The following is a 14384-nucleotide window of genomic DNA, read 5'->3' on the forward strand; positions in this document are numbered from 1 at the left end:
TGATGTAGCCACCTGGAATGCATTTCAATTAACAGGTGTGCCTTGTTAAAAGTTCATTTGTGGAATTTATTTCCTTCTTAATGCGTTTGAACCAATCAGTTGTGTTGTGACAAGGTAGGGGTGATATACAGAAGATAGCCCTATTTGATAAAAGTCCATATTATGGCAAGAACAGCTCAAATAAGCAAAGAGACATGACAGTCCATCATTACTTTAAGATATGAAGGTCACAAAAAGCATCAAGTGCTATGATGCAACTGGCTCTCATGAGGACCGCCACAGGAAAGGAAGACCCAGAGTTGCCTCTGCTGCAGAGGAGAAGTTTGTTAGAGTTACCAGCCTCAGAAATTGCAGCCCAAATAAATGCTTCACAGAGTTCAAGTAACGGACACATCTCAACATTACTGTTCAGAGGCGACTGCGTGAATCAGGCCGTCATGGTTGAATTGCTGCTAAGAAACCACAATGTAAATGTTACTAATAAAAAGAAGAGACTTGATTGGGCCAAGAAACAGGAGAAATGGACATTAGACTGCTGGGGCTTTGTGAGGCGCAGAGTAGGTGAACATATGATCTCCGTATCTGTGGTTTGTGGAGGATGAATCAGAATTAGTTGGGTAACATTGATAAAGAAGATGTTTTATTTACATAATAATGATTATGTGAGATATTTGTCATTAGAATGTATCCCTTTGGACTATACTGTTGGCAGTTGCACTTTTCCCTTCTCAGCTAGGGCTCAGTCACTTGGGGCCCAGAGAGGTGAGAGGTCAGAACGGAACATTGTCTTTATATGTGAATGTATCTGTTAAACCATGTGAAGGGATGGCATGATTAAGGGGGAATCAATTATCTCTTGGCTCCACAATGTCTGTGCGCAAGTCACTCCCCTCAGTGAGCTTGTCCAGGAGTGGGGAGAAGAGGAGGTTTACTTGAGATGGGAGTACATAGAGTTGACAATTGAGTTATGCCTTGGATGAGGTAATGTTTTGGGACTATGGAGTACCAGGAACAAGATTAGAACCTTGTCTTAGAGACCAAACTGAACGATAATTTATAGCTAATGCTATCTGGCTATGGGATACTCCTTACTCAAGTAAAAGGCCCTTTGTGAAGAGTTCCTAAGATCTGTTGTTCGTCATGTAAGTTTAGAGGGGTGTATCTTGGCTAAAAAATATCTTTGTATTCTACTGTAGGGACTCTCAGAATTCATTATAGACACAGAATTGACCTGAGAGTCAAAGGGCTATTGTGAAGCTCATATTATTAAAGATGAAGTTTAAGTATAACTCTGACTGGTGTGTGGTTTGTAATTCTCCTCATAAGGTAATACAGGAAATTGCCACGACAGGTTCCCACCGTGAAGCAGGGAGGAGGTGGTGTGATGGTGCTTTGCTGGTGACACTGTCAGTCATTAATTGAGAATTGAAGGCACACTTAACCAGCATGGCTACCACAGCATTCTGCAGCGATAAGCCATCCCATCTGGTTTGGGCTTAAAGGGACTATCATTTGTTTTTCAACGGGACAGTGACCTGACACCTGAAGGCTGTGTAAGGACTATTTGACCAAGAAGGAGAGTGATGGAGTGCTGCATCAGATGACCTGGTCTCCACAATCACCCGATGTCAAATCAATTGAGATGGTTTGGGATGAGTTGGACCACAGAGTGAAGGAAAAGCAGCCCACAAGTGCTCAGCATGTGCGAACTCCTTCAAGACTGTTGGAAAACCATTGCAGGTGAAGCTAGTTGAGAGACTGCCAAGAGTGTGCAAAGATGACATCAAGGCAAAGGGTGGCTACTTTGAAGAAGGAAATATATTTTGATTTGTTTAACATTTTTTTGGTTACTACATGATTCCATATGTGTTATTTCATAGTATTGATGTCTTCAATATTATTCTACAATGTAGAAAATAGTCAAACAAATTAAAACCCCTTGAATGAGTAGGTGTGTCCAAACTTTGGACTGGTACTGTATAAATAGAAATAGATAACATGTTAAGAGTACAAAATTAAGAATAAAATATCACAGACCTCTAAAGTCGAGTCTGGTTCATCCAGGATGTTCTTTTCACTCTGCATCCGCTGCATCGTCCCTGTAGAACTGGGGTCCATTATCAGTACGTTCTGACTACAGGGTCTGACGAACTTACAGTCACTCTTTCTGGAGTCAGTCGTCCTGCACACCTCGTAATTGTACACGTGCTGTAGAGTTCCTGTCCCCAAGGTGTCTGCGTAACGCGGTGGATAATACGGAATAACCGGGAGATTGGAATGATAGAGGACGCGAGACTGTCTCCATCTGTATATTTTCACTGATATAATAACCACTAAACATGTGACGAACAGAAATGAGACTACAGCCAAAGCCAAGACTAAGTAAAAAGTCAGGTTGTCATTGTACTCCTTGTCGTGCGTAAAGTCAGTGAACTCCGAGAGCACTTCAGGGAAGCTGTCCGCCACCGCCACGTTAACATTGACTGTAGCTGAACGAGAGGGCTGCCCGTTGTCCTCCACTACAACAGTGAGCCTTTGCTTCACAGCATCTTTATCAGTGACTTGGCGTATAGTTCTTATTTCTCCATTCTGTAAACCCACTTCAAACAGCGCCCTGTCTGTCGCTTTCTGCAGTTTATACGAGAGCCAGGCATTCTGTCCAGAGTCCACATCAACAGCCACCACTTTAGTGACAAGATATCCCACATCTGCTGAATGAGGCACCATTTCAGCCACCAGAGAGCTGCTAGTCTGGACTGGATACAGAACCTGAGGCGTGTTGTCATTCTGGTCCTGGATCAATATTTTCACAGTCGCATTGCTACTGAGTGGAGGAGAGCCTCCATCCTGCGCTTTTACGCGGAACTGGAAATTCTTGATCTGCTCGTAGTCAAAAGAGCGCACTGAATGGACGACTCCACTGTCAGCACTAACGGACACATATGATGAGACAGGCACTCCGTTAACCGAGGAGTCCTCCAGTATGTAAGAAACACGGGCATTCTGGTTCCAGTCAGCGTCTCTGGCTTTCACTGTGAATATAGAGAGGCCCGGTGTGTTGTTCTCTATAATGTAGGCCTCATATGAGCTCCTCTCAAAGACAGGCGCGTTGTCATTCACATCTGATATATGTAAGGTGAGAGTGACGCTGCTGGAGAGCGAGGGCACTCCCTCATCAGAGCACGTCACAGTGATGCTATACTCAGACGCTCTCTCTCGGTCCAAGTCACTGTCTGTTACTAGACTATAGAAGCCATTAGATGTAGATTTAATGGTAAAGGGAATATTTTCAGTTAAAACACAGTCCACCACTCCGTTATTATCAGAGTCTGGGTCGTGGACGCTCATTACAGCTATGACTGTCTGAGAAGGGGAATTTTCTGGTATTGATTTAGAAGTTGACATCAAATCAATTAATGGTTTATTGTCGTTAACGTCGATAATGTCGACTATCAGTTTACTGGAATCTGTAAGACCCCCTTGATCTTTCGCTTTCACGTCTATTTGATAATGTTTTGCGGTTTCATAGTCGACTTCATTTATCAAATGCACTTCGCCATTACTCTCATTTATTTCAAATAGATCCAAAATACCAATTGTGCTGCTTGATATAGAATATGTGACTAAACCATTTGATCCATGATCTATGTCGGTGGCTCTAACTGTAGTTAACAAAGTGCCGCTCTTCGAATTTTCGATTAAACTGGCCTTATATACTGCCTGTGTAAAAACCGGAGCATTGTCGTTAACATCTAGCACAGTGACGTGAATCTGCACTGTCCCAGACATATGAGACTCTCCACCATCGAGGGCAGTTAACACTAAAGATATCTGCTCCTGTTTCTCTCGATCTAAAGGCTTCTGTAAAACCATCTCTACCTTTTTGATTCCATCAGCCTGTCCTTGTAGTTTTAAAACAAAATTATCGGTTGGATTAAGCGAATAGGTTTGGAGTCCATTTAATCCAATATCAGAATCAAAAGCTCTCTCCAAGACGAATTTTGCCCCCGTGATAGCGGACTCACTTATCTCAAATTTCATATCGTGCATTTGAAAAACTGGAGCATTATCATTGATATCGGTAATCTCAACAGTAACCCGATAAAATTCTATTGGGTTCTCCATAATTATCTGAAAATGCAATGCGCAAGGCGTCGTCTGTCTGCACAACGCCTCACGGTCTATTCTCTCTTTGACAAGGAGGACTCCCCTTTCTTTATTCAGCTCGATGTATTCCGCGCTGTTCCCAACGTGTATGCGAGCATTGCCAGATTTCAGTCTTTTGATATCTAACCCCAAATCCTGCGCTATGTTACCAACTAAAGAGCCTTCCGCCATTTCCTCAGGAATGGAGTAACTGGCCTGCCCGTGTACTGAACTGAGAGAGAGGACCGAGATAAACAACAGTACTTGCCGTTTCATTGTTCTGTCAGTCATGTTTCCTTCACCATGTAACAACAAGTACGTTATAATCCGTATAGAAACTCAGGAAGATTCCATTCGTTTCCAGTTAAAAACATCAAATGTAAAATACTTAAAATCGGTAATTCCGGAACAAAATAATCTCAGCTCTGTGTCTCTGTGCTTAGTGTTCTCTGTAACCCGGACTGTACGCTCTGCATGCATGCGGCTCTTTCTCTCTCTCATATAGCTGGATGATGGGGGAGGTACTGCTGCAAATCCGCTCTAAAACTACAACACACTGACCAACAGCGTCCCTTTGAGTTCAATCTACTGAACAACAGATATACTTAAAAAATAAACACTTTCCAATATATCTGGGAAAGTTTGCGTCTTCAAGAACAGACCTATTGTGCTTTACCCAACACAATTCACAAAGGAAACACCACATCTTTTTCATTAGAAAAGATAACAAATATATTAGGTATTGGCGATCGGCTCTGCTCCTTCAGGGTAGCTCACAGCCAGAGCAACGCGTCAAATTAACATGCGAAAACTACAGGCATTGAGCATGGTATGCTATACCAATATCCCCACTGAACACAAACAGAGCCAAACAGGTGGAGGCTGGGGTGGTGGTGGGAAAACAGTAAACAGCAAGCATAGCGAATAACGGGTCATTACAGCAGCAGCGGCAGCAGCAAAAGACACCAGCGCATAACTTGCGCGCGTAATCCAGCATCGAGGATGCGTGCGCAGAACTGGTCAACTGAAATAGACTACCATGTTAAAAGTAGAGTGTGAATCCACTTGGTGCAATCTCAGCTGATGCGATGAGCTGATGCCAGCACTCGGGTTTGCCTTCTCAAACGGCTTCGCTTTATTCATTCAGGCTGTATCAAAACATCTAGGCCAATGTGTGAAGGACTGATGTAAAACATGATGCCAGAAGCACGTTGACTATAAATGTCATTCCAAATACATGTAGCAAAAAGCTATAGATTGTGACAGAAAGGAACTTTCGCTAATTTAAACTCAGCATTATGGTATTTATAAATAGTCCTTCAGAAAGTATTCACACCCCCTGACTTTTTCCAAATGTTGTTATGGTACAGCCTGAATTAAACATGGATTAAATTGATATTGTTTTTTACTGGCCTACACACACAATACCCCATAATGTCAAAGTGAAATTATGTTTTTAGACATTTTTATAAATTAATTTTAAAAATCAAAAGCTGAAATGTCTTGAGTCAATAACTATTCAAACCCTTTGTTATGGCAAGCCTAAATTAATTCAGGATGAAACATTTGCTTAACAAGTCACATAATAAGTTGCATGGACATGTTATGTGTGCAATATTCTCGATTAACATGATTTCTTAATGACTACTTCATCTCTGTACTCCACACATACAATTATTTGTAAGGACCCTTTGTCGAGCAGTGACAAGGGGGGGGGGGGGGGCGGGGCGATATTGGATACCTCTTAGAGCATGGTGATGTTATTAATTACACTTTGGATGGTGTACACCCAGTCACTACAAAGATACAGGCGTCCTTCCTAACTCAGTTGCCGGAGAGGAGGGAAACCGCTCAGGGATTTCACAATGAGGCCAATGGCGACATTATAACATTTACAGAGTTTAGCGTCTGTGATAGGAGAACACCGAGATGGATCACCAACATAGTAGTTACTCCACAATACTAACCTATTTGACAGAGTGAAAAGAAGGAAGCCTGTACAGAATAAAAATATTTGAAAACATGCATCCTGTTTGCAACAAGTAATTCACTTTATGTACTGAATACAAAGTGTTTGTCACGTTCTGACCTTACTTCCTTTGTTTTGTCTTTGGTTTTAGTATGGTCAGGGCGTGAGTTGGGTGGGGTGTCTATGTTAGTGTTTCTATGATGTTCTATTTCTGTGTTTGGCCTGGTATGGTTCTCAATCAGAGGCAGCTGTCAATCATTGTCTCTGATTGAGAACCATATTTAGGTAGCCTGTTTTCGATTGTGTTTTGTGGGTGGTTGTTTTCTGTCTTTGTGTGTCTGCACCAGACAGAACTGTTTCTGTTGTTTTCTTTGTTGTTTTGTTATTCAGTGTTCAGTTTACATTAAAAAAGATGAACACGTACCACGCTGCGTATTGGTCCTCACCTTCTTCCCAAGACAGCCTTTACAGAACCACCCACCAAGAAAGGTCCAAGCAGCATGGTAACGGGTAGCGGCAGCAGCGGCCGGAATCGCAAGACTCCTGGACATGGGAGGAGATTTTGGACGGCAAGGGACCCTGTGCACAGGCTGGGGAATATCGCCGCCCCAAGGCTGAGCTGGAGGCAGCGAAAGCCGAGAGGCGGAGGTATGAGGAGGCAGCACGGTGGCGCTGTTGGAAGCCGGAGAGGCAGCCCCAAAAATGTATTGGGGGGCTTGCACACGGGGAGTGTGGCTAAGTCAGGTAGGAGACCTGAGTCAACTCCCCGTGCTTACCGTGGAGAGAGAGGGACCGGGCAGGCACCGTGTTATGCCGTGAGGCACACAATGTCCCCGGTGTGCGTGCATAGCCCGGTGTGGTACAATGCAGCGCCTCGTATCGGCCGGGCTAGAGTGGGCATCGAGCCAGGTGCCATGAAGCCGGCTCAGCGCATCTGGTCTCCAGTGCGTGTGCTCGTGCCGGGGTACATGGCACCAGCACTACGCATGGTGTCCCCGGTTCGCCAGCACAGCCCAGTGCTGGCTATTCCACCTCGCCGCACTGGCCTGGCTACGGAGAGCATTCAGCCAGGTAGGGTTGTGCAGGCTCAGTGCTCGAGACCTCCAGTGCGCCTTCACGTTCCGTTCTATCCGGTGCCACCTCCACGCACCAGCCCTCCTGTGGCAGCCGCCCGCACCAGGCTGTCTCTCTGTCTCCTTCCTACAGGTGCTCCCGCCTGTCCAGCGCTGCCAGAGCCTTCCTCCTGCCCAGGGCTGCCAGAGTCTCCCGTCTGTCCTGAGCTGCCAGAGTCTCCCGCCTGTCCAGCGCTGCCAGAGCCTTCCTCCTGCCCAGCGCTGCCAGAGTCTCCCGTCTATCCTGAGCTGCCAGAGTCTCCCGTCTGTCCTGAGCTGCCAGAGTCTCCCATCTGTCCTGAGCTGCCAGAGCCGCCCGTCTGTCCTGAGCTGCCAGAGCCGCCAGTCTGTCCTGAGCTGCCAGAGCCACCAGACTGTCCTGAGCTGCCAGACCCACCAGTCAGCCAGGAGCTGCCAGAGCCGTCAGTCTGCCAGGAGCTGCCAGAGTCGTCAGTCAGCCAGGAGCTGCCAGAGCCGTCAGTCATCCAGGAGCTGCCAGAGCCGTCAGTCAGCCAGGAGCTGCCAGAGCCGTCAGTCAGCCAGGAGCTGCCAGAGCCGTCAGTCAGCCAGGAGCTGACAGAGCCGTCAGTCAGAAAGGAGCTGCAAGAGCCGTCAGTCAGCCAGGAGCTGCCAGAATTGCCCTTCACTCCGGAGCTGCCGGAGTCTCCCTCCTGTCCGGTGCTGCCGGAATCTCCCATTCGTCCGGTGCTGCCGGAATCTCCCATCCATCCGGTGCTGCCGGAATCTCCCGTCCATTCGGAGCCCGTGGCTTGGGTCCGAGGTCCGAGGTCGGCAGCGAGGGTCGCCGCGTTAAAGAGGCCACGGAGGCGTGTAGAGAGGCGGAGAAGGATATATGGTGGAGTGGGGTCCACGTCCCGCGCCTGAGCCTCCACCTCGGACAGACATCCACCCAGACCCTCCCCTATAGGTTTAGGTTTTGCGGCCGGAGTCCGCACCTTTGGGGGGGGGGGGGGGGGGGGGGGGGTACTGTCACATTCTGACCTTAGTTCCTTTGTTTTGTCTTTTGTTTTAGTATGGTCAGGGCGTGAGTTGGGTGCGTTGTCTATGTTAGTTTTTCTATGATTTTCTATTTCTGTGTTTGGCCTGGTATTGTTCTCAATCAGAGGCAGCTGTCAATCGTTGTCTCTGATTGAGGACCATATTTAGGTAGCCTGTTTTCGATTGTGTTTTGTGGGTGGTTGTTTTCTGTCTTTGTGTGTCTGCACCAGACAGAACTGTTTCTGTTGTTTTCTTTGTTGTTTTGTTATTCAGTGTTCAGTTTACATTAAAAAAGATGAACACGTACCACTCTGCGTATTGGTCCTCACCTTCTTCCCAAGACAGTCGTTACAGCGTTATGTTTGGGGCAAATCCTTTCACAACACATCACTGAGTACCACACTTATTAATATTTCCAAGCATGGTGGTAGCTGCATCATGTTATGGGTATGCTTGTCATCGGCAAGGACTAGGAGTTTTTTAGGATAAAAATAAATGGAATAGAGCAAAGCACAGCCATAATCCTAGAGTAAAACCTGGTTCAGTTTGCTTTCCAAAATACACTGGGAGATAAATTCACCTCTCAGCAGGACAATAACCTAAAATACAAGGCCAAATATCACATCACTTTAATAATTTTTAAAGATTAATGTACAAATATTATACAATCCAGGTGTGCAATGCTCTTAGAGACTTACCCAGAAAGACTTACAGCTGAAACCACTGCCAAAACAGATTCTAAAATGTATTGACTCAGGAGAGCGAATGCCTATATACATTAGCCATTTCTGTATTTCATTATCAATATATTTGCAAACACTTATAAAAACATGTATTCACTTTGTCATTATGGGGTATTGTGTGTAAATGGTGAGAGAGAAATACAAATGTAATCCATTTAGGATTCAGGCTGTAACAACAAAATGTGGAATAAGTCAAGGGGTACGAAAACTTTCTTAAGAAACTGTAAGATTATTTAATCAAATTACTATTAGAGAAAATGTTTGCCTCAGTTTTACTACTGTAAAGGCTATGTGCAGAACAATTCAAACATTACTATGGTGCATGGTTCATTCAAATACAGCCTCTTTGCTGCAACCAACACAGAACCGCTGTCCATGACATTGGTGCTGAAACGCCTACATATCAATAGAAAATAATACTACTTATGACCATGGAAAGTTCCCTGGAATACATAGTGGATTTCAAACAGTTAAAGTGCATGATGCATTTACAAATACAGCTGAAAGAAATATAGTTTTGTAGGAAATAATTATGATTCAAATAACAAACCTCTAGTGGGGAGTCTGGTTCATCCAGGATGTTATTTTCACTATGCATCCGCTGCATCGTCCCTGTAGAACTGGGGTCCATTATCAGTACGTTCTGACTACAGGGTCTGACGAACTTACAGTCACTCTTTCTGGAGTCAGTCGTCCTGCACACCTCGTAATTGTACACGTGCTGTAGAGTTCCTGTCCCCAAGGTGTCTGCGTAACGTGGTGGATAATACGGAATAACCGGGAGATTGGAATGATAGAGGACGCGAGACTGTCTCCATCTGAATATTTTCACTGATATAATAACCACTAAACATGTGATGAACAGAAATGAGACTACAGCCAAAGCCAAGACTAAGTAAAAAGTCAGGTTGTCATTGTAGTCCTTGTCGTGCGTAAAGTCAGTGAACTCCGAGAGCACTTCAGGGAAGCTGTCCGCCACCGCCACGTTAACATTGACTGTAGCTGAACGAGAGGGCTGCCCGTTGTCCTCCACTACAACAGTGAGCCTTTGTTTCACAGCATCTTTATCAGTGACTTGGCGTACAGTTCTTATTTCTCCATTCTGTAAGCCCACTTCAAACAGTGCCCTGTCCATCGCTTTCTGCAGTTTATACGAGAGCCAGGCATTCTGTCCAGAGTCCACATCAACAGCCACCACTTTAGTGACAAGATAGCCCACATCTGCTGAACGAGGCACCATTTCAGCCACCAGAGAGTTACTAGTCTGGACTGGGTACAGAACCTGAGGCGCGTTGTCGTTCTGATCTTGGATGAAGATGGTGACAGTAGCATTACTACTGAGTGGAGGAGAGCCTCCGTCTTGCGCCTTAACCACAAATGTAAACTCTTTAATTTGTTCATAATCAAAGGAACGAACCGCATGTAAAACTCCAGTTTCAGAGTTAATAGATATATAAGTAGAGACTGGAGTTCCACTGATCTGCGTGTCCTCCAAGAGGTACGAGATTCTAGCGTTCTGATTCCAGTCAGAGTCTCGCGCGCTGACAGTAAATATGGACATTCCAGGAGAGTTATTCTCTGTGACGTAAGCAGAGTAGGTGCCTTTATCGAACAATGGGGCGTTGTCGTTTACGTCAGAGATTCTCAGGTGTATTGTTCTAACGCTAGAGAGTGGAGGCGAACCAGAATCTCTCGCTGTTATGGTTATATTGTATTCGGCCATCTTTTCTCGATCAAAACCAGAGTCAGTGATCAAATTATAATAATTTGTCAATGAGGATTTGATCTGAAATGGGAGTGTTTTGTCTACTGAACAGCTAACCTGTCCGTTTCTCTCTGAATCAGCATCTTTAACGTTTATAACGGCTATCGTGGTTCCAGGAGGAGCATCTTCAGACACAGGGCTGGAGAAAGACATGACGTTTATAACAGGTGCGTTGTCATTTATGTCAACTATTTCTATGACAACTTTACCGAGGTCTGTCAAACCACCTTGGTCTTTAGCCTCAACTCTAATTTCATATTTCTTGTCTTTTTCAAAATCTATCTGTCCAGCTACAGATATTTTGCCTGTTGTCCTGTCAATGTCAAATAAATCAGCCAAGTTGCCTTTCAAATTTGAAAAAGAATAGGTCAGTAATCCATTCGAAAAACTGTCTGCATCACTGGCATTTACGGTGACAATATATGTGCCTTTCTGTGCGTTTTCCATCACAGTAGCTCTGTACACTGACTGGTTAAACACAGGCGCATTGTCATTGGCATCTAAGACAGTGATCTCTATATTTACTGTGCCAGATCTCTGCGGATTTCCACCGTCTACAGCGATTAGCTTTAGAGAGAGACGAGGACGCTCCTCTCTATCTAATGGTTTCTGGAGGACCATCTCTGCATATTTGCTACCGTCTGCGTTAGAATGCTGTTTCAATACAAAATTATCATTAGGAGTGAAGACATAATCTTGTAGACCATTAACTCCCACATCCGGATCCTCTGCACTCTCTAATACAAAACGAGATCCAACAGCGACGGATTCGCTGATTTCAAATGTACTGTGATTGTTCTTGAAGAGAGGGGCATGGTCGTTAACATCCAATATTTCCACTGTAACACGATGTAATTCAATTGGATTTTCTAAAATGATTTCAAAGCTAAAGCTACACGGTGTGACGTCGCCACAAAGCTGCTCTCGGTCTATTCTCTCACTCACGACTAGAACCCCTTTGTCTGTCTTCAGCTCTGTGTACTGAATGCTTTCTCCCGTCACGATACGGGCTCGGCCTGCTCGGAGCCTTTTCAAATCTAACCCCAGGTCTTGAGCTACGTTACCGATAAAATAACCTTTCTTCATCTCTTCTGGTATGGAATACCGGATTTGACCACTGACAATATGACTGAAATAGGGAATAAATATAAGTACTTGCCATCGCAGTCCACAACACAAACGCCATTTTGCGCATTTAGGTTGAAGGAATCCGTCAGATGCCATAGCCAACGAATAAAAACATCCAGCACGACTATTCCTTATACTGGATCGAGAGAAACGGTGAGGAAATACCAGTCGATGTTTCGCTTTATTCCAGACTATTTTCACTATCCCTTTCGTATATATTGATCAGAGCGAATGTCTCTCTGTCTTTCTAAGCCTCGTATGAAGCGCAGAGTCACTCCCTCTCCTCTGGCAGAGCGCAGTGATAGGGGAGGGGACTCTGCTGGCTGACAACACTGGACAGAAATTATTTCACTGATCAACAGCGGCCCTCAGAGTCTGAAACACGGATATCATAAAACACTTGAAAATCGAAAACCATTCAGAAATAATTTAACACCGCACAGCATTATTATCTTTCCAAACTGATCCATATACAAATCATAAAACACTTTCTGCAATCTAAATAAATTCAACGTTCATCACTACAACTCAAAACATGACAATTTCATAGCCAACTAAAGAATCCCACTATCCCATCAAACTCAGAATGGATCGTGCATAAACAATAATTCCATGGAACAGCCGTCCAAACCATGGCTCAACATTACAAATCAATACTTATGCATGTTGACAGTAATATTTTTCGTTAAGGCAAAAATCTATAGCGACATTCAATAGACAGAGGTACGAAGAAGGGATTATACACAGTGTGAGTGAGCGAAGCAGCCCTCTGCTGCTATGAAGACACAAGTGTCGCTGTCCACACAGGGTGGTGCTGAAGCAACATTGCAACACTACAGAGTTACAAATAAATCACAAGCACTAACGCTCAGTTCGAAATAGGCTACATCTCTAAAAACACAGCACACATACAACACGAACCTAAAATGTTTTATAGGTTACTAAAACAATACGTAATCCTTGATTTCCTGCTATAAAATAGAGAAGCGGGAGAAACCCATCTACTGAGATACCGATAAAAAAAGAGTGAGGAACCAGGGTAAAACAGTTGAGAAAAAGTTATACAAACAAACTTCTTGTAAAGATGTACTGCAACAAAATGAGCTACTTTATTTAAAATCCAAGAAACTCACCTCTAGTGGAGAGTCTGGTTCATCCAGGATGTTCTGTTCACTCTGCATCCGCTGCATCGTCCCTGTAGAACTGGGGTCCATTATCAGTACGTTCTGACTACAGGGTCTGACGAACTTACAGTCACTCTTTCTGGAGTCAGTCGTCCTGCACACCTCGTAATTGTACACGTGCTGTAGAGTTCCTGTCCCCAAAGTGTCTGCGTAACGCGGTGGATAATACGGAATAACCGGGAGATTGGAATGATAGAGGACGCGAGACTGTCTCCATCTGTATATTTTCACTGATATAATAACCACTAAACATGTGATGAACAGAAATGAGACTACAGCCAAAGCCAAGACTAAGTAAAAAGTCAGGTTGTCATTGTACTCCTTGTCGTGCGTAAAGTCAGTGAACTCCGAGAGCACTTCAGGGAAGCTGTCCGCCACCGCCACGTTAACATTGACTGTAGCTGAACGAGAGGGCTGCCCGTTGTCCTCCACTACAACAGTGAGCCTTTGTTTCACAGCATCTTTATCATTGACTTGACGTATAGTTCTTATTTCTCCATTCTGTAAGCCCACTTCAAACAGCGCCCTGTCTGTCGCTTTCTGCAGTTTATACGAGAGCCAGGCATTCTGTCCAGAGTCTACATCAACAGCCACCACTTTAGTGACAAGATATCCCACATCTGCTGAACGAGGCACCATTTCAGCCACCAGAGAGCTGCTAGTCTGGACTGGGTACAGAACCTGAGGCGTGTTGTCGTTCTGATCTTGGATGAAGATGGTGACAGTAGCATTACTACTGAGTGGAGGAGAGCCTCCGTCTTGCGCCTTAACCATAAGTTTAAACTCTTTAATTTGTTCATAATCAAAGGAACGAACCGCATGTAAAACTCCAGTTTCAGAGATAATAGATACATAAGTAGAGACTGGAGTTCCACTGATCTGCGTGTCCTCCAAGAGGTACGATATTCTAGCGTTCTGATTCCAGTCAGTGTCCCGCGCACTGACAGTAAATATGGACATTCCAGGAGAGTTATTCTCTGTGACGTAAGTCGAGTATGAGCGCTGATGAAACAATGGAGCATTGTCATTTACGTCAGATATTCTAAGGTGTAATGTCCTGGTGCTAGAGAGCGGAGGCGAACCAGAATCTGTCGCTGTTATGGTGATGTTGTATTCCGGTGTCGTTTCTCTGTCTAAAGCTACGTCTGAGATCAAATTATAATAACTACTTAAGGACGACTGAATTTTAAATGGAAGGTTAGTATTTATAGAGCATATAATCTGTCCATTTCTCTCTGAATCAGCATCATTAACATTTATAATAGCAATAGTGGTGCCAGGAGGAGCATCTTCAGACACAAGGCTAGAGAAGGACATGACGTTTATAACTGGTGCGTT

General features: G+C 44.5%; 1 protein-coding gene across 1 annotated transcript; it reads right to left on the reverse strand.

The window, feature by feature from the left end:
• Positions 1-527: 527 nt before the first annotated feature.
• LOC109878395 (protocadherin gamma-B5-like) lies at positions 528-13820 on the reverse strand. The gene is made up of 5 exons (XM_031791384.1): positions 13366-13820; positions 12996-13140; positions 9847-10335; positions 2408-3363; positions 528-582 (listed from the first exon to the last, which is right to left on the reverse strand). The coding sequence occupies exons 1-5, from the start codon at positions 13818-13820 to the stop codon at positions 528-530; spliced, it is 2100 nt and encodes a 699-aa protein (XP_031647244.1).
• Between the last annotated feature and the right edge of the window lie 564 nt (positions 13821-14384).

This window comes from Oncorhynchus kisutch, linkage group LG15 (assembly GCF_002021735.2).
Source record: "Oncorhynchus kisutch isolate 150728-3 linkage group LG15, Okis_V2, whole genome shotgun sequence".
NCBI classification, from domain to species: Eukaryota; Metazoa; Chordata; class Actinopteri; order Salmoniformes; family Salmonidae; genus Oncorhynchus; species Oncorhynchus kisutch.

Bases quoted from the DNA above. Each gene is read 5' to 3' on its own strand.
- LOC109878395 (XM_031791384.1), bottom strand. From the start codon at position 13,820: ATGGTTAAGGCGCAAGACGGAGGCTCTCCTCCACTCAGTAGTAATGCT. The intron at 10,336-12,995 runs GTGAGTTTCTTG...TTTGTGGTTAAG, and splicing joins AACCAGACTCTCCACTAGAG to GCGCAAGACGGAGGCTCTCC. The intron at 3,364-9,846 runs GTAGTCTCATTT...TCCCCTTCTCAG, and splicing joins ACTTAGTCTTGGCTTTGGCT to ACAGTCATAGCTGTAATGAG.